The sequence below is a fragment of the Bombus bifarius genome, unplaced genomic scaffold (genome assembly GCF_011952205.1).
Source record: "Bombus bifarius isolate JDL3187 unplaced genomic scaffold, Bbif_JDL3187 scf7180000008039, whole genome shotgun sequence".
In the NCBI taxonomy this organism is placed as follows: Eukaryota; Metazoa; Arthropoda; class Insecta; order Hymenoptera; family Apidae; genus Bombus; species Bombus bifarius.
Window position 1 is genome coordinate 948,798 of NW_022884409.1, and position 25,339 is coordinate 974,136.

Here is a 25,339-nt window from a genome sequence, read left to right on the forward strand (position 1 = left end):
AAACGGATTCCTACGTGGTACGTGGTGTATTCTACGTTAAAAAAGTGATATCTCTGCGCGTGGTTTTAACGTAATCGCCAGAAACTGCAGCGCTCGTTACGTTAACGCAAATTGATAGATGAAACGAATCTCTGTTTTGGTTTCACTTCTTTAGCCTTTAGCCTTCTTTGCTAAACATTCTCCGCGTTGTAGCTGTTAAAACTGCGTTTACACGTCGAGCTTATTTGCTTCCGATAGACCGATACTCTGCCGTGTATCATTTTCCAGCGGTTTCTCGGATTTTCCAACGGCAGGTGCTCAACCCGGTCGACACATCCGCTTCAGCGAGCCCCTGATTCCAGCAACCGTATGTACGTTTACGCTCTCGAAGCGGCGATCTTCGTTCGTCTGCCCGATTACGATTAAAACGGTATTTATGCAGCGGCTCTATCGCCCCTCCTCTCCGTGTTTTCGTTTCAATCGGAATTGCGAGGATTAAACGCGCTCCGCCAGTGAATTTCTTTCCCATTGGAATTCATCGTACCCGCCTCATCGAAATCCCTCGATTCGTTTCAGTTTATTAATTTCCACGCTGCTAATGCTCGCCAGTGGTGCGTGTTTGCCACGTTTTAACTTTAACTCCGTTCGATGTGGTATACTCGAAGAAAGCGATATGAACGTAGTGAGTTCGTAGAATCGCGGTTAGAACGTGCGATTTCCGATGGCCAGAATGGAATAATTGGAGATTCTTCGCGCTGCTTCAAGGCAGATACCACGTCATCTTAAAATCAGCTCTTCCTTCGCGGTGTAGCGGAGAACTGGCCGGAAGTCGCTTCATAAATTGAGAAGCAAAGAAACACGTGCCGAGTATTATAATTTTGCAAGAGTTTCCTCGGAATTTACGCGTTTCTATCTTAATTTCTTGCGAAAAATAAATTGCTAACTACGGTAGAAATTGACTTTGCAAAGAATTAACGCTAAGTTGGGTCGATCGCACGTTTATCCCAGTTTTACCGCTTTACGTTACTTCGCTACATTCTGCCTCTTCAAATATGCAACGAAACTGTTTTAAAGTGGAACTTTCTTAAATCGCGACTCGATTTGTCGGTTCTAAACGGTCGAAATCGGGCGTTGGTCTGACTGACCGGCCCTTTCTCTTTGATCAGGGCAGTCAATTAATCCCTTAATGAAAAATACACAAACTCCGGTTAATTGCCTGCTTTCCAACGAGACGGGGTTTTTGGAAGGAGAGAAAACTAGCGGATTTACGTGGCTCGCCTAGTCGCTGTTCCTTTTTCAGCTGTCGAGGAAAAGCAGGTCTTAAGAACGTTCGGCTTAGACGGGTTTGTATCGCGTACCGCACGTGCACCGTATTTTTCACCGGCTTTCGAGCTGTACCTGCATTTCCTTGAAATTGCAACGCGTGAAACAACAAAGCGAACGGAGAAGAAACGCCGCGAGGGAACACCATTCAACCAAATGCAAGAGTTTAAATGTGACTTCTCGTTGTGGTAGCGATTAAACGATCGCAAGTGACTGGCTTGGAATTTTTCTTTCTCGCTTCGCGCGGCCAAATTTCCAACGATTCTCCTCGCTGGCGATTTTCACAGAAACCTGGAATAATTGGCAAATGATCTCGAGAAAGAAATTGGTCGAAGAAATTTCTCGAAGAGTCCAATTTCTGCTCGAAATCCTGGATATCGTAAGAATGATACGAAATGGAAAGGATGTGTTTATCGAAGTATAATACTTCTGCCGCAGTTCGATTATTTCTTACTTCTGGTTGTAGTTGTTCGTCTCTAATCCTCGGGACCTTCGCTGGATCACGGCGAAATGCGAAGTTGAAACTCGATTCTCAAGGAAAAGTTTATCGCCGCCGTTGGTCCTCCAATCGTTGACCAATTGTTCCCTGCGCCGGCGATTCCGAGCCGCTCTTTATTGGTTCGTTCCGCGATAGGAAAACAGCAGAACAATGGGAAAGAAGTTGAGGGGAAAAGCTTCGTTCAATATCATTCCGCGAGTTCGCCAACGAACGAACCGAAGTGGAACCGGAGGGAAGCTCGATTCACGACGATTCGAGCGATCGATGAACAGAGAGAAGAGAATGGAAGAAAGTGGACAACGGGAAAGAGAAGTTTGTTTGATCGCGGTTACGTTATTCCAAGACTTTCTCCAACTTCCATTAAATTTTGAATGGCACTGTCTTACCAGGAATATGATGGTCCCACTAAATCACCGCGCCACTCGGCGATAATGCACTGGCACAAATCGGTGTTCTCGATTCCCTAAGCTCTCGGAGGTCAATTAATTCGATTGAATTTCTAGCGTTGCTTTAATTAACCTGCCCTTTTCCCGTTCCCCTAACCTTCACTTCCACCTTTTCTTCGTCCAAGAACATCCTCCTCTTGTTTTCCACGAATTACGTCCGCCACGATACAATTTCCATCGATGTTTACTTCGTTTACTCCTTCGAGCCGCTACTTTGCTTTTTGTTTCCTTTGTTCGAGCCTTTTTGTAGAATCTCGCGAACGTTTTGACGCGCTCGAGTTGTGGCGGCAACGCAAGGTATCGTCAAGTGCAGACCAAACGTTGATATCGGGCGACATCACGTTGCTGTTAACTTGAGCAAAACGAAGATCTTTAACGAAAAGACTGGGTTACCAGTCTTAAGGTTACTAGTTAATTTATGCGTATTTTACGCGAGATTTGAAAGGTTTTATACGACTTGGCGTGATAATTACAACCTGACGTAATTTAATTTCTACGTTTTCTCTTTCGAAACGATGAAACTAAGTTCGTTACTTTGTCGGCTCAGCTAGATTTTAATGTTCAAAGTTTCTCAATTCGACGCTTAACAGTGCGTCTTCGGGATGCTGGATTTTATGCGGAAGAGGAGCAAGCACGAAGAGCGCGAATCGGTTTCGTGAAGAAAAAAGGAGAATCGCGAGGAACGTTCCATTATTTTAAAAGCAGCTCGAAGCAGAGGACGAGCAGGAATATTTTATACGTTGCTCGGGATGCCGAGGCGAGAAAAGAGAAGAAAATCCAATGTGGCTGCGGGTGATCGCGCTACCGTGAAATATTGGTCACGCCGAAACTTTTCTGCGTCTTTAATTAAACCGTGCTTATCGAAACTCGCCAACTTTCCCGCAGATTATCCTCTCAGCTTGAAACACGATATCTCGCTAATTACCACGATCAATTACCACGTTATTTCCGTACAGTCTCGTTAATATCAATTCTTCCAGAATCGACTTTTCCTCTTTTTTTTCTTTTCTTATAGCCTACGAAAAAAATTATGATCGATGGAAATACAATTTTTGTGGACGGTTTTGTAAAAGAAACATCAAAATTTGCAATCAGTTTTACCGAATACGGGTACTTTTTTCATCTGGTTAATCGATGAAACGTTTTCATCTTTTTCTTTCTCTCGTTCTCTCGAAAATATACGAGCGAGCAATAATATGGTAAGAAGGCTACGGTCAGCGATAATTTACACGATATTACATTAAACGCAAAAGCGAGGAAAGATTACAAAAGCATCGAAAGACAAAAGTCGAGAGCAACGACTGTAATCGCATTCGGAAACAATTCGCGATCAACCACCAAACCACGAGGATTACGATCTTCGAAATTTCCTATCGTATCGTTCTATCGCGCTTCTCCGTGTAATTAAACGAGTTATAAACCAAGACGCACGCGCCTTCCAACTTCTATAAAAGCGAGAACCAGACCTCGCAGTTCGTTCACCATCCTCGGTTTCTAGCGAGCCGATAAAATCTGCCTTTAAGTTGATTCTGCGCCGACGTAATGCGACAAGGAACAGATTTTGTAGGTCGTCGGCGTGGTATGAGCGCAGGGAAGTGCCGCTCTAAAAAAAAAAAAAAAAAAAAAAAAAAAGAACAAAGCACCAGGATGCGCGTAAATCTGCTCCGTTGCACCGACATCCAGCTACAACAGCTTCCGTAAATTCGTAACGAAGAGTTATCAGCGACGATAACGCCGACGAGCACGTTGCGGTTGTTCACTTGAAGGAAGTAAGATTAATCTGAGAAATTGTTAAGAGCTTGTCAGATCAACTCCAACAATTATACCTGGCTCGAAACTTGCCCAAGGACAGAATTCGCGTAACGTTACGATAAGAGTTTTTACCATTATATTATTATATTTATATTATACATATTTTCTATTGTAGTATCGTAACTACTATAATTACTTTATCAACGATAAGTAGATTGAGCAGATGTTAATTGAACGGGAAGTAACGTTTGTTAAACATGGACTAATCGCAGCGAACGTATAATAATTAACAGAATTAAGTAATTAATCAACGATTCTTGTCAACGCAATCCACGCTCTCTGACAACTCAATTCGTTTTTTGTCCCCTGGCAACCCTTTGTCTTTTGTCTTAGCCTCACTACGTACATGCTCGGCAACCGTTCGTTTATAATTCACACGACACCCCCCAGGCCCCTCGTTCATGATACCACACTATCGTAATTTCAAATTCCGACAGAGACTTTCAGTAAACGTCTCTGTATTTCCTTTATACAAAATTTGTTCGACGAGGCTAGAGAATTGTACGCACGACACGCGTGATTCTTAGCTCGCGTTCGTCATCTTCCCCCTGTCAATTTTGCAAATATTAGGTCGTCCGAAAAGTTTCTTTCGTTTTATGAGGAAATAATAGAAGCGCAACGTTTTTCGTTTCATATTATTTTGTCAAACGTTTTATATTATTTTGCTCTGTCGAGATAAACAGCGCGACGTTTCACAGACTTGGTTTCACGTTTGTACGAAGGTGCATTGTTGTAAAGAACACGTTTACGAAAGAAAGACACTTTCCGGACAACCTAATAGTTTCTACAAATTCGTTATTTCGCGCAAATGCAAAATCCTAATCGACTAATTATCTTCTTGATGGTTCAAACCAATTGTCACATCTTGTACGAAATGAGAAAGCGACCTATGACGATGGGAGTGTACGTCGAGAGGAATGCTCTTCGGCTGCTCAAGGGACTTTACATACTTCGACGTCTTCGCGACGAATTCGACCGTACTTTCTACCGCGACCTTCCCTGGTTCGCGACCGTCGAGCAGACGAGAAACGTGTACATCGCTAAAATGTGGGTCACGCGGAGAAAGGGACGAAGGGAGGAAGGGGACGATCTATTCTGCCGAAAGAAACTGGACGAAAAGCGCTGGGGACAAAGCCGGAACAGCTCTTTCTCTTTCTCTGCGCCTCTTGTAGCGTATTTTTCACGAAACGAAACAAAATTAATTCCCTCGACGGCTGGCTCAAATCACGCTCATCGTTCCTCGCAATTATACCATGGACGCTCGTCCTTCTCCCTTTTCTCACCCCGCGGCGCTCTACTTTTTTTCCCTCGAAACATCTCCCCTAGCAGCGGGCAAGGATTCGATACTCGAAAAGTGGTAGAAAAGCGAGTCAAGGACGCAACATTGAGCGAACATCGAGGACAACTTGGACGTTTAGAAGAGCCGTGATGGACGGATTAATGGATCGGCTGTGTACGGTCGGCGGAAAAGAGTCCTTGGTAAAATTGCCGTCTGTATTGCTTCTCCGATGCGGTTAACTCGCAGCCGTACGCCACGCGTCTGGCGATTTTTCAAACGTCACGGGCTGATTTACGCGAACGTTTCGCACGATAATTCCCATCGTTCGTTCCGTGCAAATGTTTCATCGAATAACCGATGCGAACGTCGAATGATACGAGAGGAATTCGTTTCTCCCGTGTCTTTCGATCGATCGAAACGTGGTAATTATTAAAGGTATCGAAGAAACGATTGGTCGATGAAGAAACCGCGATTTCCATGCATTCGGGCAAACTGGAGCAAGGTCCTTTCCCGTTTCTGAAAGAAGCTGAAACCTCGAGTAAAAAGGCTCGATCCCTCGGCCTCTCCTCCGTCCTGCATCGTCTACTTTCCCGGCTCGATAACCATGGCTATCGACGACTACCTTCTCGTCCCGTCGTTTCCCATCAATTTCACTTTCACTCGGTGCACGGAGCATTTATTAATATCCGTCCCCTGTCCACGGTACAAGCAAGATGCTGGCAGCATCATTGGACGTGATGACGCGAGATATTACGTCACTGTTCCATCGCGTTATTAATATCCATAAATCGAGCAGATGCGTGCGTAACGAGCGTTCACTGGGCCCTGCGTCTTCCCTCCGCGGCTATTAATACGCGCCCCGATGTTCCTTTTCGATTCTTCGGCCGCTCGACGCGCGCTCGTAATTTACGCCCACGCCGGCAGAGATCTTGAATGACAGCGTTTACGAGCGCCGCTTGCAAACAGGATACTTGGCAATTTGAAGCAGCAACTGCGAGAGCCGCGATAAATTACGCGTCCGTTTCGCTATCGATTGCTACGCATCGTGACTGATGTCTGTTTTACGCCAGTCTCCATCTATTTTATCGCACTGACGAATGTGCTCCGAAACAATTTCTCGATAAATCTTCTTATCGCTTTCTACGTCTCACTTTGATACGCGCTATCCAACCCTTCGATGAGATATTCGATGAAACATCGAAATTTAGTATACTCGCGTCTAAGTTAAGAACGTAGTGTGTTTGATACGTTTGCAGTATCTTTCGCAGCCACTGTACACGTTGAATTCGTTATCGAACATGTAGTTACATACCATGTTGAGTCACGGTTTAGCAGCGTGTTTCTTGCCACTGGCAGATAGGTAGCGAAGATATAGCCGAGAAAAATGAGTCTCTTGGCGATGTCCGTAATCGTGCACGTGAGATAACAATTTTAAAGAACGCTCTGTGTGTGGTGGTTCGTGGGGTCGTTTGCCAGCTCTTCCCGACCTTCCAGTTAAAAGATTCGCATTAATTACACCTTTTATCTAACCGTGAGCAATTAAGGTGATTTAAAATCACGACCTAATTAGGCTCTTGATAAGAAAATCATTGATATTCTTTTCCTACGATCGTCTTTGAAGCTTATTGCAGATCGTTTCATCGCGTCACGATTCATTACGAAACGTATCTTGTCTGTAAATAACAACGATACCAGGATGCTGTAATAATTCAAACAAACATACGTTTTATCGATGATAAATCGTTAGTCGCGTTCTCTTAGGTCTTAGACGATCGATATCCGTAACCTTGTCCGTCTATCAGCTAAAGACGATTATTTGCTAAATAATTATTAATTAACACAGCGATATTATTATCGGTTATTCTTCTTCCTCTAATCATTCGCTAGTTTTCGCGTCAGAGTGACATAATCTCGGCGAACGAACCGTCAGTGATTCATTCTCACCTTATCGAGGCCACAAGCTGTCTCTTATCGCCAGCTTCTCGAGACTGGCGCGTGCCATACACGCGACAATCGGTCGCGCTCTTACACATTATTGCCGACCATTTGCGTAATTGTCCAATAGTATTTGTCTTCTACTATCGCTGGCGTTCGCGATATGGAATGAGAACACTCGCTCCAATGATGTAATTGTCGCGGTATTCTTCCTCGAATCGATCTTCTCTTTCTTCAGGCCGAAGCTATGACTCGATAAATCGTCGGACTATTGACCCACGATCTTTCGACATCGTCTGAAAGCTACGAGGCAAGGGCATGATAAATCAGATTTCTTATCTTTCTTTCGCGGAAGATCGGATTTAATCGTCGTGTTATATTTGTCTTTCGCGCTAAATATGTATCTTCCCATCGACTTGGAAATTTTTTCGAGATATCACGGACGATCATAATCTCAGCGACGAAAATAGATACACCTTTTAAAGCAACTTTTAATAAGCTTATACAGCGTCACGATGCTACGCAAATTTCGATAATATCACGGTATTCTCTGGACTCGGCTGGGACAAAGTGCTACCAGACGCCGGAAACAAAGTGTCGCGTTTACCTTACCTTGACGCTTTATGTCCGCGGGTTTATTCGCTAACAGCGAACCAACTCTTCGCCAAAAGCACGCTTGAAGACTACAAAGTACTGCAAACTAACGAGCGCCCACGCCACGCTTAATTAGTTCTAACGATCGTATCGTCACCAGAGGTGGTCAATTACCGGTGTTGTTATCATCGCGTCGCGACGCGGCCCTTGCAACCTCATCGTGCTATCTTCCCGCTAACTACACAACTTTACACCTTATCTCTTATCTATCTGCAGGAGCAAGTAGTAACTAAGTATTACATACCTGCTGGTGGAAGACGCGAACGTTCGCGCCTCCCAGACGTCTATGTACGTAGTTGTCTACGAGACACCAGACGATACGATAAGAGAAGACACGTTATGTCTACGACGCGGGGTTCACGGGCGTCTGTCGTCGCGTGCTTTGCACGCGATTTCTTCGTTATCTGCGCTACCTGCACATGCTGCGTCGTGCAGGAATCAATTCGAGCGGATACTTCGCCTTTATCTTGCCTTTTTATTTCTAGATATTCGCGTTACATCGCGAATGTACAAGTACAGTGGCTACGGGAAGTATCTGTAGAGGCCGAACGTCAACCGAATGATAAGAGTAATAAGCAGAAAAATAAGAGAAAAATATGCAATAGAATTTTTTCGTCTCAGACTTAGTTTTCGAGAAAATCAAGTTTGAGAATTTGTCAAATATGTTTAAAGATGGTTAATTTCGAACTAGACGGAATTAAACAATCGACAGATGGTCGTACTACGCGTGGAAATAAATTGAAAACGTAGAATAAAATGCTTTCATCAGACGCTTTGTTTCCGAGAGAAATAAATTTGAAAATTTGTCGCACGCTTGTATCTGGCGAGTTCTTGATTGAACGTGTTCAGTTTTCTTGAAAGTGCAGCCTCGTACGGAAAGATTTTGCGTTTGTAAAATAGCAAAATGAGTATTCTCGAACCTGCTGCCGCGTTAAAAGTCGATACGGTGTTGATTTTTCCTGTTTGGCCTTCGTTCGTCTCTCATTTTCTCCAACTCGACGCGTCGTTCGTGCGTCGAATCGACGCGATGGTAGAACATCAATGAAACGAAAAGATAAGTAATTAACGTTGCTCTTTGTCATTCGCATGCAATCGCGTTATATACGTTTCTCCTTCAGAAATATCGGATTTTGCTCGCACGTCAAAGCCAAAAGGTTTCAGAAAGATCGCTCTATAAATGGCCGAATAATATGATCTGTCACCGTGTGAAACCTCGCTGACACAAAAGTGTGTCAAATTGAACTGACGAAGGGTTAGGTCGTGTAACATAGGAGTCTTCCAAATTTAAAAAAAAAAAAAAGGAACTCGCAGAGGCAAAAGATCGTTTTATGGAAATACGGTTCGTTTGTCGACCATTCATCTTAATTTTAATATCATCCCGTCGACGGTGACAGAATAATATCACTCGGGCAACGTAGCGTGGATCACCAAGGTGAAGTTTCATCTTCCGCCGACACGTTTAATTCCGCGGTCGCGATTATCGCGCAATGTTAACGCGCTCTTGTCAGCCAGGAGAAGCTCTCTGTGGCTGCGCGTGTGCGATACGCGACATCAATCTATCGCAACAGTGGTCGTGTTAAAAACAGCCTCGATGACGTTTGCCCAACTTATCTTCCTGATAATTAGCGGTACATCACGGCCATTGGCTAATTTTCTAATTGGCCAATTTTCTGCCAGTCGTTACATCGGTGTAAAAATTCCAAGAGAAAAATCGGGTAACTTGTGTTTCTCTTCTTCTCTTTTTTTTTTCTTTAATTTCCATGTGACATCGACGGTGATACGTTTTTACCGAGCCGGCAAATATAACTATTACACGAGGCACAGCGAAACAAATCAAATTTTACGGATCATGCTGAAGCCTGGTGCAAGTTTTCCAGGGACTTCGGAAAGATCGCGATGTAACGAATCGTAAAGTACGTATGTAACGAACAGAAATTAAACGAACGTAGCTTTTCTAGTCGACTACGATGTCGCGTTATCGGCGAAAGTTATCGACAATTTCCCTGTTCGAAGCCGAATCTACCGGTTACACGAACCAGATATTCGTTTGAATCGAGTCAAGCCTTTATCAAGCAACACACATGGTTGCCCTTTTCGCCGACCTAATCGTGGCCCGGAAGGCATTTGCAGGCCATTAAGCGTGCTTTGAATCCTTCGTTCCGGTGAATTCTTAATCAACTTCCGTTCGACTCTCCAACTAACCATCCGCTCCAATTAATCAATTAATTACTCGAGAAGCGGTTATAAATGCAGTCCTCTTACGTTCGACTGAAAGCATCGATTATATTCACAGACAGCTGTTCGGAGAACGTTTCGGTTCTCTAGGTCGCCACACCAATCCTCGGCATCTTCACTCTGACGTTATCCAAATTTCAAGACTTTTCCCTCTTCCAAACAACTGGGACCGGAGGAAATGTCCTCGTCGAAGGATCTCTAAGAAATTGCGCGAGATTTTGTTCCGTGGCACGGCTTGTCTACGAGTAGTCGGAAATAAATATGTAGGTTGCCAAACTGGCGGTTGGTCGAGAACTATATAAAACAACGTGAGATTATGCACGAGAAAATACGTGTTAATGCATATGCATGAGTGGCCGGTAGCCGGTGCACGTGTAACGAAGCCTCGTAATATGGAAATCATGGTGAGTGAAACCGACATTGGAAGCGGGAATTTCTTTCTCTTGGCGCAATTCCTGCGAACCTTGTTGCGCCAAATGTGTCGATTATTTTTCTTACGCGTTACATACCGCTATCCCATAAAATCGCTATAAGCGTCTTCTAATCTCTTTTTTAACGACACGCGTGTCGTTGTTTAATGTTAATTGTTTAATCGACGACAACATCTCAACGCTGGGCGTTTCAATTTTTCAGGAAATTTCCACCCGCGGTTTTATAGATTCGCCTATTAAAAAGAAAAAGAAACACTTCGTAGTCATCGAAATTCGTTGGTGACAGATAGCTCCGTGGGTTTTCTTTATCGGTTCGGCTCGTAAATCTGGTTTAAAGGTTGTGCGGGTGATCCAAGAATCGATTGCGAGCTCGGTATTGCCAGGGACAGGAATTTCATGTCTGCGAGAGCAGCAGCCAGCTCGTGCATTCCTTCTTCGGAAGGAGATGTCTCGTCCATCGACCAGCGACCCTCGTATCTTTGTTGGATTTTCGCGTTATTGCCGCGAAATCGGCGTCGTGGGAATCCCAAGAATCGAACGAATCGATATCCTGCAGCAATAATACATCGCATCTTGACGGCTTCCTTTAGCGAAACTCGCCGCTAAAGAGCAGTTCTGCACGTTCTGGCATTCTCGAAGAATTCGCAGACGGATTTTTAATTGCTTACGAGCGAAACAATCCCGTTACGTCAACGGAACAAGCGACAAGCTTTTCCAAGCGACGTAACGCATAACTTTGCAATACGATTTATAAAGTGCGTTCAACGTCTGTTAATTTAACGTTTTAGTTGGCGGGTTAAAAAAGCTTCGACTTTAGCAAGAGAAAATCGACGTACTCTCTACATCTCGGCCATTCGGTTCGCAAATCAGAAGAAATTTCGAACACTACTTTGAAATATCTCCCTCGATTTCCCGCTTCTGAAACTCGATTCACGCGCGCATCCGTCAACACGTCGTTGTTAACCCGCTTTATTACGAATCAAATCCCACGGATGATCGAGTTTTCGTGGCATTATTCGCGATTTAGAAACGGCAGTCGAAGATCGTGCCTTAAAGCCTGGCGTATTTCGAGAACATGTCAAGCGTAAACCGAGCTTAATGCGGCCGAGCCAACGTTCGAAACGAACGAGCGGAGTTGTTACAGCGGCATGTACAAGGCAGCTACTCTCTGCATCCGTTTCCAAAGATTCTTATGTATTTGCGGGGTGGTGCCATTATGGAGTCGGTTTGCATGGCGGATAGCGTCTACTGGTAGCCGGTTCTACTCTCGTTCGTTACGTATTCCAATAGCTGGAGAAGCCGAACGACGCGTTGTAAATCGATCGAGCTCGGCTAAATGCTTCGTACGTTGAAACTTACGTCCATTCACGTCGGATCCAGTATCGGTAAATGCGTGAAGCAGATTATATAATTAACGATTTATCTTGTTCGCTGTTACATGAAATTCCGGCGGACGAGTCTTACGAGCTACTCGTATTCGTCTGTAGTCTTTACCTTTTCTTTTTACCTTACTTTCTTTCCTTTTTTTCTGTCTTCTTTTAAAAAATTTTTTTATTTTCACATCGATAAATCAATTCACGGAAGGATCTGATCGAAGCGTTCTCCCATTTTTCTTCCTCGATCGATAACTCCGCCAAATAGTACGATTTATTATAGCGGCGTGGCAAAAACAATAGAACGCGATTCAATGAATACACCGATCGTCCACTGTAATAATCTATCGACTGGAAATGGTAATTTCGCGGCAGCGTGTATCGAGGAAGGAGAAGAGAGTTCTGCTCGACCTTCGAATATCAATTAAAGAAGTCCATTTGGAAAGACACCGCTTGCATATCATCGGCCACGATCACTTCTAGTTCTTCGCCGATCTTTTCTTCGGTAATGGCCCATTTAACGGGTAATCGTTGCCTCGATTAGCCTCGAAAAACGATCTTTCTACCTCGAATCCGTCAAATTGGCGCTCTCATTAACCTCGAGATTTCGCACGATTAGTCAAATCGAAGGTTTTTTTCTCCGATCAGCTGTTAATTGCCGAATTTAGATAGATGGCCAATTTTAAAAAAGAAAAGGGCAAAGAGGAGAAATTTCACAACATCTGCTAATCTTATATTATTTTTATATGTTTGATATAAGAGATATGCAGCTTTGGAAGAGGAAAGCCATATTACGGTGAATTTGTCAAAAGAAATCTGTCTCGATCGCGAGGAAAAAATGATCAGCTGTTCCTCTGACAGAAAAATTTTACGACGCTTCATACGTTTATTATATTTTTACCAATATTCCTGCTAATATCGTCATGAATATTGTTACGATCGTCGGTGAATTATCTACAAATTGCAAAGTGCGATACTCACCTCCTTGTAACAGTGGTTCGCCTAACTCGACATAGAACAGCGCGTCCTTCTCGTACGAATCCTCCTCGATGATCGACAGCTGGATCAGCTTTCTGAAAGAAAAGCGCAAGAGGAAATACCGTGAGATTACTAATCGTGTAACAAGGTGGCTGAGTCGGGTGTACGTTCTGGCGAGTTTGGCGAAAGTCGAAGGTAAAGTTGGACTAAACTTCGTAGCTCTAAAGAAGCCCGCAGCTTTAAGGTACGCGCTGATCCTGCCTTGTCGCGATATCAAAAGAACTTCCGGTCTCGGGATGAAAACGCTCTGGCAACTTTTCCGAGTCCATTGAATTCCTTTCGGCGCCGTTGAATTTTATGCATCACTCTCCGGATAACTTACAAAATTAAGCAACTCTCGTTGACTTAATTTCCCATTTGCAGATAGCAAGAAGTAATTTGTATAAATTTCGTAACTTCGATAAACGATTTTCCTAAAACGAAGGCTCTGTTTCATAGCAGGAAAATTATATAATTTGATATTTTCAACGCGTATTCTGATGAAATCCCATATTGGAAACCAATACGAGTCCGTGAAATGTAATAATTTTGGAAAACAAGGGAACCAGAGATACAATAATTGTTCAATGAACGACTAACAGATACGAATGGAAATTTCCCCTGTAATTGTTTTACGGATGCCGCGAATACGATTTCCCGTTGGATTGCCGCAAATTTAAGACACGCGTCGTGTTTGCGTATCGATTACGTGAAATTGATTAGAGAGATTTCGTTTGATCGTCTTGTGGAATTAACGACGTGGAAATTCTGTACATTATGATCATTACCGTAGATCGCCTCGTAATCGGATCCAATAAGCGCGAGTTATGGTAACGTTACACTAACCGTCCGGTATCCATATCGTCATAAAGCCAGCAAGCGAATGTAACGTAATATCGATGTCGATAATTAATTACGACGTATCGCGTCAACCGAACGACACCCAGCTATTCTACTCCCTTGTCGAGTAATGCACCCTCGCCCATTCAATACTCACTAATTATGCATCTTCTCGAATAGAATTTCGACGAAAATTTCGCCGCCGAATGAAGTCGAAAAGGAATTTAATCGCACGTTTCTTGTCATAGTCGATTTAATTTCATACACTTTTATTCGCTGGCTCGGTTCCTCTTTGTTGAGGTTATTAGTTGTATAAACGGAGAAACGCGTGGATAAATTGTAAGGTAGAAAATATATTTGAATACAGAAGTGCAATTACAAGTAGAAATATAATTTTGAGATGGACCAGATCCGCACGCTAGCAGTGTTACCCCATAACGTCGCTTGTTTATGGTCTGCCTTCGTCCCAGTCTTTCGTCTATACTCTGTCTATGGCTTCGGTGCTTGAGAAAACTAAAAAGATCGGATGTAGAGTTTTCTTAGAAGCGGTGACCACTTCAACACTCTTTACGCGTAAAATAACGCTCGATACAAAGTAGCATAGAAGTCGAGACGAGAATGATACCAAGTACTGTTCCACAAAGTTTAAACAGTGGTATAAGCACGTAAGTATAATTTACAAGTCTATACGTGCGTACATAAGCTTACATCATATTCTTTTTTCAGCAGTTGTCTTTTATTGTAGCAGGCAATCGAGGAATAAGTCTAATTGACGTACGGTAGATAATCAGAACGTCGATTTGAACCTCGGATAGAGGAAACTTGGGATAATATGGAAAGATTTATTGACGTTAATAAAATCATAGAGAACTTTCGATGGTGTAACGTTATACAGGTATTTAGGTTTAATGGAATATTTAGTCGGTTGGAAGTTTAATCGAATGAATTTCACGATGTCTGATTCTATTTACACTTTCCTATGTTTCGTGTTAAAATTCCGGCAAAGTGAAGTTACGATGAAGTTCGAAGCATCTCGGATAATACGAAACTTGGGTTAAACAGCAGTCGGATAACCGAAGCTGCATTGCATTACGTGTTCTAGCAACTGTATCGGTATGACCGAACCTCGAATTAAATGCCGACATATAAAGTAAAGGCGCGTGTCTGATGGAGTTGGACATATTAAACTTGACCAAGCATGACAAACGATGGCTATTAATGTCGTTATTTATAATATCGTGGCGTAGAGAATGTTCACTAATGATCCTACGCTGCTCTAAAGGTTTTGTATTAAAAGTAGCCATTGTTCTGACGTAAGCATATGCAAATCATATGTAAGCGACGTTAGAGTCTGTCTAAAAGATTGCTCTCTTCGTTTACTTGAAAGTATCCATCGATCGATCGATTTATTTTAGAAATCTCGTTCAAAACTCGCGGAACATTGAAAGAAGCGTTAATTACGCGGATAAAGTAAACGTTGATTAAGCATCGCTTCTTATAACTTCCGTGGATGGCTCGTGGATGTTGAAGAAATTGGAAAAATACACGAAGAATGTACGAGAGGGTAGAGAAAAATTTTCGGATAAAAGTTTCGTCATGCTCTTGACTTGCACAACGTCGGAGTTCGTGACGAGACTTTTCCATAGGCCTCGCCGCCTCTATGCATACGCGTTCATAATCGAGTAACAGCCGACAGGCTGAACGATCCGACCGCTTTTGCCAAATTAGACGTTCAAATTTGAAATTCAAATCGATCCAGAGTAGCAGCGAAATCAATTTAGCGTGCCATCTGGCTCCGACAACGTCGAATCTCGTCGACGCTCATCCTAAACGTTCCTCGTTGCATACATCGCCACACTTATAAACACTTTGAAACGCAGCTCATCTCGTGATGCGTCCCTTTCGTCCGCGTAATCGACGCTCGCTTCCACTGTCTGTACAGTTTTTAAAGTAGATTGCCAGACGATGATCAACGATGGATGAACATTAGCAAGCAAAAAAGAAGATTGTTTTAAAGATAGGAAAGTAAGTGTAGTTCAAGATTACTCGGAAGAAACTATATGACAAAGCGAACGTCTAGACTCCACGGAGGGCCATAAATCTGAGACAAGCAGCCTGGATGGGAGATGAAGAAGAAAAACTATGCGAAGGTCGTCGAAAGCAAAGGCGAATGGAAGGAAGTGCGCGACTAGTATATAAATTGCTTTAATATTCATATTCCGTGTTAGTTATATTTTGTAGTTAAGGTAGATATAGCGAAGGAATCACGGTGACAGCGTATTTTTCATTCGATATCCATCGCTGTTCGAAGGCAAAGTGTTCCTGAAATAGCTCTGACCTTAGACTTGAAGCCACGTCGCGACGATAACCCGCTGACTTGGAGTGTACAGACACAATTTGCAGCCAAGTATATACCGTGTCGATCGATATCTACTCGGTCGTGTGCGATACTAACCATCGTACAGACCCAGGAAATAGATTGGCGCTCGCGTTAAACCGAAGTGCCATCAGGCCAGAAGTCGAATTGTTCCAAACGAACTTGCTGCCAAGGCTGTCAGCGTGTCGTTCAACTGCGAACTTTGCAAGTTCGTTAATCATTCGACGGGATCGACTCGGCGGCGTTTCATCTTTAAACGAAACTTCGCCATCTTCTTTCGCTCTTGCGCTCGCTCTCTCGCAGAAATCAGTTGGCGATACTGCTTGGGAAGAGAAGCGAAAATTCGCGAGCATGATGAGCGATGAAAAAGGTCAGTGAGAGACATCAAATATTTAGAGTGGAATATCGATACCGTTTGATCGACGTGCATCTACGTGGAGATTTGACTACACGTGGCAAGAATGTGTTGTATGCGTGACGTGGTCTTCAGCCCTCGAAAGCTGGGTCAATTCTGACTCATGCAGATGTTTCACGTTTATTACGTTTCAGGATTCACATTCACGTGTTATTATTCTATCAAGCTATACGAAGCATTTTATTTCTTATGGAAATTTACTTATCGTATAAATTTACTTTATCTTTAGTTATCATAATGCTATAAAACAAGATATTCGAGAAGCCAGTGACCCCAAAGAAGCGAAGCTGGAAGTCCTTCTGAAAATTATACTTTCTTTATTCCTTCTAATAAAATTTCTCGTTAAACGTGGTTCTACTTATCTCGCTTTATATTTAATACACGAGAACCTGCTTGTAGCTCAACTTCATTGCGATACTACATGCATTTCTACTCAGCCAAAATAGCGGAGTAATCGCGAGAATCAATAGTCCAAGTTTCCCATAGACTAACCGGGCTAACACGCCTATCCACACGGCTGTTCTCTTCGGATCTAATTTGCGGTGTTACGTCAGTCACGTTATGAGTATTGTCCAACCGGCCACGCGTTCCAATGTTATTCACCGCTACAGCACCATGGTCACGGCGTTAACGCAAATGTGTATTAATTTAATTAGGTCTGTTTACGCTGACTGGCCGTTCGTCCTCGTTGATCCAATGCTATTTAGCAACCTCGAAATCGACTAAGTTCCCTCGTTCCCTCTTGTGCTAATGGTACACTCTCGTACCACGATCTGTGTGGTCAAACGTCGTTCAATAGCCTTCGAACAAACGTATTCGTTCGGTCGCGAGCTATTGGGTTGGCAACTAAGTAATTGCGGATTTTGTCACTAGGTTGTAATGACAAAATCCGCAATCGCTTAGTTGCTATCCCAATAGACCGATTGTTGTTCGAATCGAATGTAGAGAACGTGACGAAGGTATTCGAAGACTTGTCGAAACTTTTCCTAAATATGCGACCTGAGTTGTTCGAGACATTTAGAAATTTTGTTAGAAACGTCATCACGATCAACGTGATTGCGTGGATTACACGTGGGTGACACGATTGGTCAAATTTGAATAAAAAGAATAGGGAAATGTATATGGAAGTTGCACGAACCACTGATCAGAGTGTTACCACTCGATGCTAATTAAAAAGATCATCGAACAATGTTTGAACGAACCGCGTAGAGCTTCGTTTCATCATCGACTCGAGATCAATTAATCGGTTCGAGAATAGCTTCTACGGCTTCCCTGCTGACGCTGATGCGGGTTTAGTCTATCGAATACGCTGTAGTTGGCTTTTGTTTGAGGCAGCCGTTGTTTCGATGAATTTGGCGTGATACGAGAGAATGGAAATCGAATTCGAATGTGAATCGCATAAGATTAAATAGAAAAAGTATCTAATGATTGCTGGAATTTTCTACACAGCAGTCGCGTCGAATGTTTAATTTGAAATTGATCATCATCGAACGTAAGAATTTCTTCTCATAGTCTTTCTTTCTGATCTTCTTACGAATAGTATGAAAACGCTCGATCTTGTAACGATACGGTAAATAAACGTTTATAACACCGTGAAACGCTGTTTCATAGGAATTTTTGTCCCAAGAGAGTAGAGATGCAAGAGGAGCGTGGAAAAAATCGATAGGAATCGGTCGACTGAGACAGGAAACAGTCTAGAAGGCTACGTGTGCGATATTTTTATCGCGCTTAAACGATCCGTCAATACGAAAATTGTCCCTGTAATAGGGCAAGGCCGACGAATCGTTTCCCGGCTCAACCTTGACCAGAGGAGATGGGATACGAAAATTGAATTCTTGCAGAATCCGGTCGAGCTCCACCGTAAATAGGAGTTCGTCCTCGGTGCTCGTAAAACTAGGCATAACTTTGTTTTTGCCGGTGACAAGATTGGAGGGACGAATTTTATTCGCCGATTACCTCAAGGCAGAGACCTTGATTACGATGCATCGTTTCGAAAATCGTGGCAAACCTCGTCTCCGTGAGAACCTTGTAAGGATAAAGTTAAAATAAAATTGCTTTCTCGTCTCTGTCGCATTTTTATGCTTTTAAAACTCACTGTAGAAGACTTGTTTGTATTATACGTATATTCTGACTAATTAAATTCTCAATTTTTATTAATACCACTTAATAAAGTTAGAATTTACATAAATGAATGTACAATTTTAAATTAAATGTCGAAACTGGACATTCGACCGGGTCTGGTAAGGTTAATGATATGTCGCACATTTCACACTACGGCCGTCAAATTTTGCACACTTGTATCGCGAAATTGGTGCACATTCGTCGCGGATAAATATTCCAACAGGCTGGCAGGGAACATTCGGACCTCCCTTTTCTTCGTCTCCAATCTCGCAACTGGACCGACCGATCGAGCCAATCCAATCTATCCGGAATTCGATTTAACATTCGCGAAACGCGCGAGAACGAGCCCGAGTGAATAGAATCGACGCTTCTTGGATTTTTTTAACGCGATAAATCAATCGCTGCTCTGCGGCCAAGGATTACTTGTCTCGTCTCGTCTCGTCGTCGTAATGTCTCGGCGATGCGAACTCGTAGTATTTGGAGCAGAATAGAATTCGTACACCAATGGGACTTTGCTCCACTTGTTACGTAAATAAATAATAACGGAAGTCTCACTAACGTGTTACAGAATCTCATGAATATTCCTGTAGAATTGCGAGAAGAAAGAACACGGTTCGAGATAGCCGAAGTTCCTTCAAAGAGAATCTTCTTCGCGCGATCGTATGATTGGAGCCGCGATGTCCAGAATACGTGGAAGGCGTACATCTTCTTTTTCTTCGCCGTAAGTACAAATCCGACAAACTTGATCTCTTCTGAGCGCGTGTATCAAAAATTTAGACTTATCCTCCGAACAAAGAATCGAATTCAGCTGAAGACGTTGCGAGAGAATCGTTCCAGGATTCTTCAGAGTGCTATCTTGAAAACTGACTGTCACCCCATTAATCTTCTTTCTTTCCACGGCATCTCTCCTCCAACGGCGTATATCCTAACACAGCAAAGATTTTTCGTCCAAAATCGCGCAGCTCTATGACGTTTAAGCAAAAATTCGAATTTAAATTTTAATAATTCGTTCGCTTCAACCGATAAGATTTTTGGCTGGTTTCGCGTCCTTCGATGACCAGGGTTATTCTCAGGTCTTGAACCTTTCTTAAATCTTGAACCGCTTGATCGTCGACGTCTACAGCTCGAATCTATCTTTTGCGCATAAAACACTGAACGACTTAATAAATTGTCCCGAAATCTTGACGCGTTCCGATCTTCGGATTTTCTTTTCTCTTGCTCCTTCAACATCATCGGATATAGTTCACTTTCTCTGCTTTCATGCTGCTCACTTTTTGTATACCGTAGGGTGTACGGTCCGAAAACAAACGAATGTATAAAGAAAATATACAGATAAAAGTTAAATGCTAAGGTAAAACGAGTAAACATTCACGAGTGCTTTTTCTTTTATTTCGATTCTGGAGTTTCGATCTCGTTCCGTTGCATCTCGCAGAAACTCGTCCCTAACTTACAGTTCAAAGCACGTGTTCGCCAGATAACGAAAAATCGATGATCTCAGTAAGGTCCTGGTCAAAGGCTGAACTTCTGAAAAGCGAAACGTATGCGACAGGAAAGAATTCGCAAAAACCATCGCTTTTATCCAGCATCGTCCTATCTGCAATTTTTGCTACGCTTGCGAGTAACGAAGATAATATTTCTCGCCGAGGCCTCCCGTTTGTTTCCTGGCTCGCAGATATTTTAATAATATTCCGAGCACGCCAACGTCCACGCTACTGTGTAGAATACTGCGTGAACTAATATACGTTTATTTTACTTTTTCCACGTAAAATCGTTTTCTCACGGGATCCTCCGTATAGTTGATAAACACACAGTCCGCAGAAGTCGATCTGACCAACTCCTAATTCTTCTAGTTCACTCAATTTCATTATTTCGATGTGACATTATCAAACGAATAATTTATTTCCATAAATCTGTGGCAAGAAAATGGCATAAATAAAAGTAAATTATAATACGTTTGGTATAGCGTAATTTAACATTCAGCAAGTGTTCGCCGAAGCTGATTAAGTTTAAAAATCATTTGAAATAATTCCTGGAATATCCATGTTTCTTTACTTTGTCCGTGCAAATTCAGAAAAACCACTTGGCCATTGTGTATTTTCCAGCTCACGGTAGTGGCCGTTAAAACAGCAAAAATGGTTTGCTCGTGCGCGAGATCCAGCCGAGATTTTTCGTGGATTACCCACCCTTTGCCATGTTTGCCATCCGACGGTTAATCAAAACGCTCTTTATCGTCCCTCTCCCCGCTTCTTTATGTCGACAGCCGTCACTTTGAAATATCACGGTACTCGGTTGGAAGTATAAATAATGGCGTTCTCGATGGAAGATCTCGCGCGGTAACCGCGATCCATTTCGATACACCTCCAACGCGATGCCCTATTTTCCTTCCTTTTTTCTTTTTCCTTTTCTTTCGCGTCCTCGTTGATGTTGGTCGCGCGTTTTCGCGGTCGAGAGACACTCTCGGCGAGCCGCGTAAATTTTAAGACGGGAGTGTCCCCGACGCGGCAGCCTGGCTTTTTGTCATCGAGATTGCGTCAACCTCGGGGAAAACGCCGCTCGAAGGTAACACGCGTAAACCCAGGCTGACGTGCACTCGCGTTTATGGAACCTTCCTACACCGGCAATCTCGGTGAACACGCTAATGTACATACTATCGCGGTGTGCTATCGTCCTGTATTATCGTTGTATACGACCTCTTCAGAAGAGAGGAAATCCAAATTCTGAATTTGCTACGCGGCCAAATTTCCTCTATCTGGACAGAGTTGCGGTTTTAGGTTCAACTTGATCGTGATTGAAAACGTTGAACAAACGAGGCTTCCCCTTGGTTTAACACGGAAAATGTTCCACAAGCAAACGAACCACTCGACAAAGGATCAGTCGCGAGATCATCCCACTTATTGCGTTTCATATTTAATACGCAGAGACGTTGCTATGATATCTTCGATTCTGTTCGGAATTTTAGTTGGACAGGCCCATTTCCCTCATTAGGAAATTCCGAATTACCGGTCCTCCCAGGGCAGTAAACGTAATGACTCGAGGCCAGGAAGAACCCAGGCAAGGACCAGGGGAGTTCAGCTTCAACCATCGGACAGTACACACAGGGCGACAAAGTCCCAACTTAGTTCAACTACAAGCAACGAAGAGTACACACAGGACGAAAAAGTCCCAACTTCGTTCAACTACAAGCAACGAAGAGTACACACAGGACGACAAAGTCCCAACTTAGTTCAACTACAAGCAACGAAGACTACAGACACAGGACGACAAAGTCCCAACTTAGTTCGGTTCAGTGCTACAACGAATACAAATAAAGTGCCGTATAAATCTAACACTCGAGTTATTCCATCTCCTCCACCTTGAACGTTAAGTCATATCGACCGATCGGTTTGACCTGATCGGTTGCTCTTTAGTCGATGATACGCAACAGATTCCATACAACCAAAAAGCTGCAACAGAGCAACGTGTCAATTGCCAACAAATTGTTCGATAAAAGGAAGAATCAGTAGTGAAGCCATCATGTTTCATGACTCATATGCGAAAATCTGGCGCACCGTTGCTGTAATACCTTCGATTCGACGGAAGCAAAATACCAGAAGAAAGTCTGGCGAAGCAACGTGTCGATCAGCAACAAACTATTCGACGAAAAATCAGTCGTGAAATAATGAACATCGTCGAAACGTTACGACTGGAATGGGATCGCACTTGGGGAAGCTTTCATGGCGCACAATTACAAGGGGAACGTTACTCCGTCCATTAAACAGCGAACAGTGGTGCGGCCGTGCCGTAACTCCGTATTACACGGAACAATTAAACACTCGACAACGCGGAACTATCTTTTAACAGTAACAGACCGATGACGGGGCAAAAGTTCGCGTCAGTTGTCGCGAGTAAGGTCGGTTCGCGCGGCCCCTGTACTTGACATAATTCAAATCTCGAGAGTTCGAATTCTCCGCGGAGGTGCACACGCAGTTCGGATGGCCGAGCGGAGCGTGTGCGTGGATATCGTGTTAACGAGGGCTTCTCTAGTCGCATTCTACTCGTGGCCCATTGTTTCCACGCGAAACCGCGTTCCGCGAAGCACGAAGAAACACGCCAGAAACGTGGCTCGTACGTACCGGGTGTTCCAACAGATTTCGTTGGCATCGATAGTATTCCCGGCTGTTCCAAGTTTTGGGTGGGGCGCTTAATAATTCCAGGAACCTTCGAAGCGTGAAGATTTATTGTCGGAAGACCGCTGCATAGGTGAATGGGCAAGGGATGGCAAGCAGATAGGGAAATTTCAACGCCGTCATATAAAATTCATGGCTGAACCCAACAGCTCTGGCTAAGATCGAACCTGGCTACTCCCGATCGAAAGACGAACGCGGCATCGGACACCTTACTCGGACCTGGCTTCTGCTATCTGTAATATTTCTCAACGATTTACGTTTCGTTATCTATTCCCTTTGATTGCGAACGATCGCTAGCAAAGTCGTAGTCTCTGTAGTTGTAAATCTTTGTTTCTTTGATGGGATACGATGACTCATGCTTCGTTCCCGTTTCGTACATCTTCTTCCTTCAAATTTATATAATATCACACAAATTATAGACTATTATTCCCGTACTCTCTAATTGAAATCTAGCACTTTTCCATTCTGTAAGATACGTGCAAGTATTTCAAGCTTCTCGCGTCTTTTATTTTCTTCGAGTAAAGTTGTGGCTATATTATACGAGCTGCTACGAAACGATCACTCGATATTTTACATTGAACGAACAAAGACATCGTACATAGGGAGGAAGATAGTTGACAAAAAATTAATAAATTTTGCCCCTAACTTTCCCTACGAGAATTTCCTGTATCACGGTTTTTATTATCGCGTGACGATGTTGGGTGCAGGTCGACTATCATGTTCCAAGATGCCGTAGCTTGGAAAGTCTATCGTCTTCTCGGGTTGGCTGTCTATTGTCGCAGCTGCGAGACCCGACCCCTCTGGCATATGTGCAGCTACAGTTTGTCAGTCATGCTGCTTGCCTGGTATACGAGGCTTTAGAGCTCCCGAAGTAACGCGTCTATATACATGACTGTGCATAATATATGACCGTGACACATTCACTATGGGCTGTAGTTTCGCACATGGACACGCGCTGTCTATGTATTTCGCCGGTTTACCAACGGGAAAACAACCCTGTTTTTCTTCCCTTGTTTTTTTCTTAATACAGACACTGTGCTTTCAATTGAATTTCTGATGAATTTACATTTCGGAAGAGGATCCTGCTGCATTTCCCTGGTTGTAGTCTTTTTCAGTTACACAACTTTCTCTGCAAGAACTTGCCAACGATACATAGATACGCAGATAAGGAAACTCGAGAGAAAAATAACACACGCATTTCTTTACGAGTCCTTTAAAAACAGCTGACGAATTGATGTAGTTTCGCGAAAGTCAAGCATACGATTACTAACACAAGCCACGTTTGTACTAACTTCGATATCGTAATATTGCGACGAGCAGAAGTTGGAAAATTTGATAAATGCGTGTTTATCTCCAAGATACAAAGACAGTTTTCGGTGATTAGATTGATTGATCGGCGACGTAAGAAACAGTAGGGAAATATGTAAATTTAATAGACATCTGGTAATTGATTGAATGTAAGGGCACCGGATTATAATTTCTGTATCTGATGTCACGAGAAAAAGATCAATCGGACGTTAAATTTTAACGCGAACGGTCACGGTTGCGCAGTTAATGGTCGATACATAGGTTCTGCAAGAATCGTGAAACATATCCAGAGAATTTTATTCGCGTTCATGGTTGTTACATATATCGATATCGTATCGTCTAGAACTTGGTTTTCTACTCTCGCGAGTTACGTCGCTTTCTTATCGACATCCGCGATGAATATAAAGCCGTCTTCGCAGGGTCACGCGAGCGTAATGAAAAGGCCATCGTAAATCGTAAATCGCGATGACCGACTCTCTGAATCGCTTCCCAACTGCAAAATGAACGATTCGCTTGCGAAAAGAAATCGATCAAAAGCGTCGACCTTCTCTCGTTTCTTCAGCTTCGTGGATATCGAAGAACGACCATCGACGTTTGCTGTTCATCGACGAACCACGTGGAAAATCGCCCACAGACTTGCGATAAGACTTCGAGATTAAAATTTCGTCGCAACGAACGCGCCACTTCGTGGTTTGTTCGCGATTTGCATCGCTGCTTTCGCAAATTGAAACGTTTTTCATTTTCCCCGCTCTTCCACGGTCAGCCACGAAAGTACGCCTTATAATTTTATTTAAACAAAGCGTGTAACATATTTACTTGTTAGCCTGTAAAGTATTAATAAAAAATATTCATCCGAATGAGAGTTTTATGAATCGGTGATACGATGATTAATGTATCCGATGGGGTTAGGGCGGACGTACATTGTTGCGTTACGCACGGTGATTAGTCGGACAATGCACGGCGTCTGGTCACGGATTTGATATTTATCCGTGGCCTCTTCTGTTGCCTGTGTGCGGGGCGATAATTAATTTCCCGTTTAAATAAGCCCATCGCTCGGCGGCTACCTAATTAATCAAGCTTCCTACGTCGAATGACGCTAACGAACTCGTGTCACTGATGCACTTCGAAA

The 25,339-nt window shown here is 43.2% G+C and overlaps 1 protein-coding gene across 1 annotated transcript in view; it reads right to left on the reverse strand.

The window, feature by feature from the left end:
- The window catches only part of LOC117207642 (sodium/calcium exchanger 3), a 121,408-nt gene that overhangs the window by 68,609 nt on the left and 27,460 nt on the right, over positions 1-25,339 (reverse strand). The window contains exon 3 of the mRNA XM_033448032.1: positions 12,948-13,039. Coding sequence (XP_033303923.1) covers positions 12,948-13,039 — 92 coding nt within the window. The remainder of the gene's footprint in view (positions 1-12,947; positions 13,040-25,339) is intronic.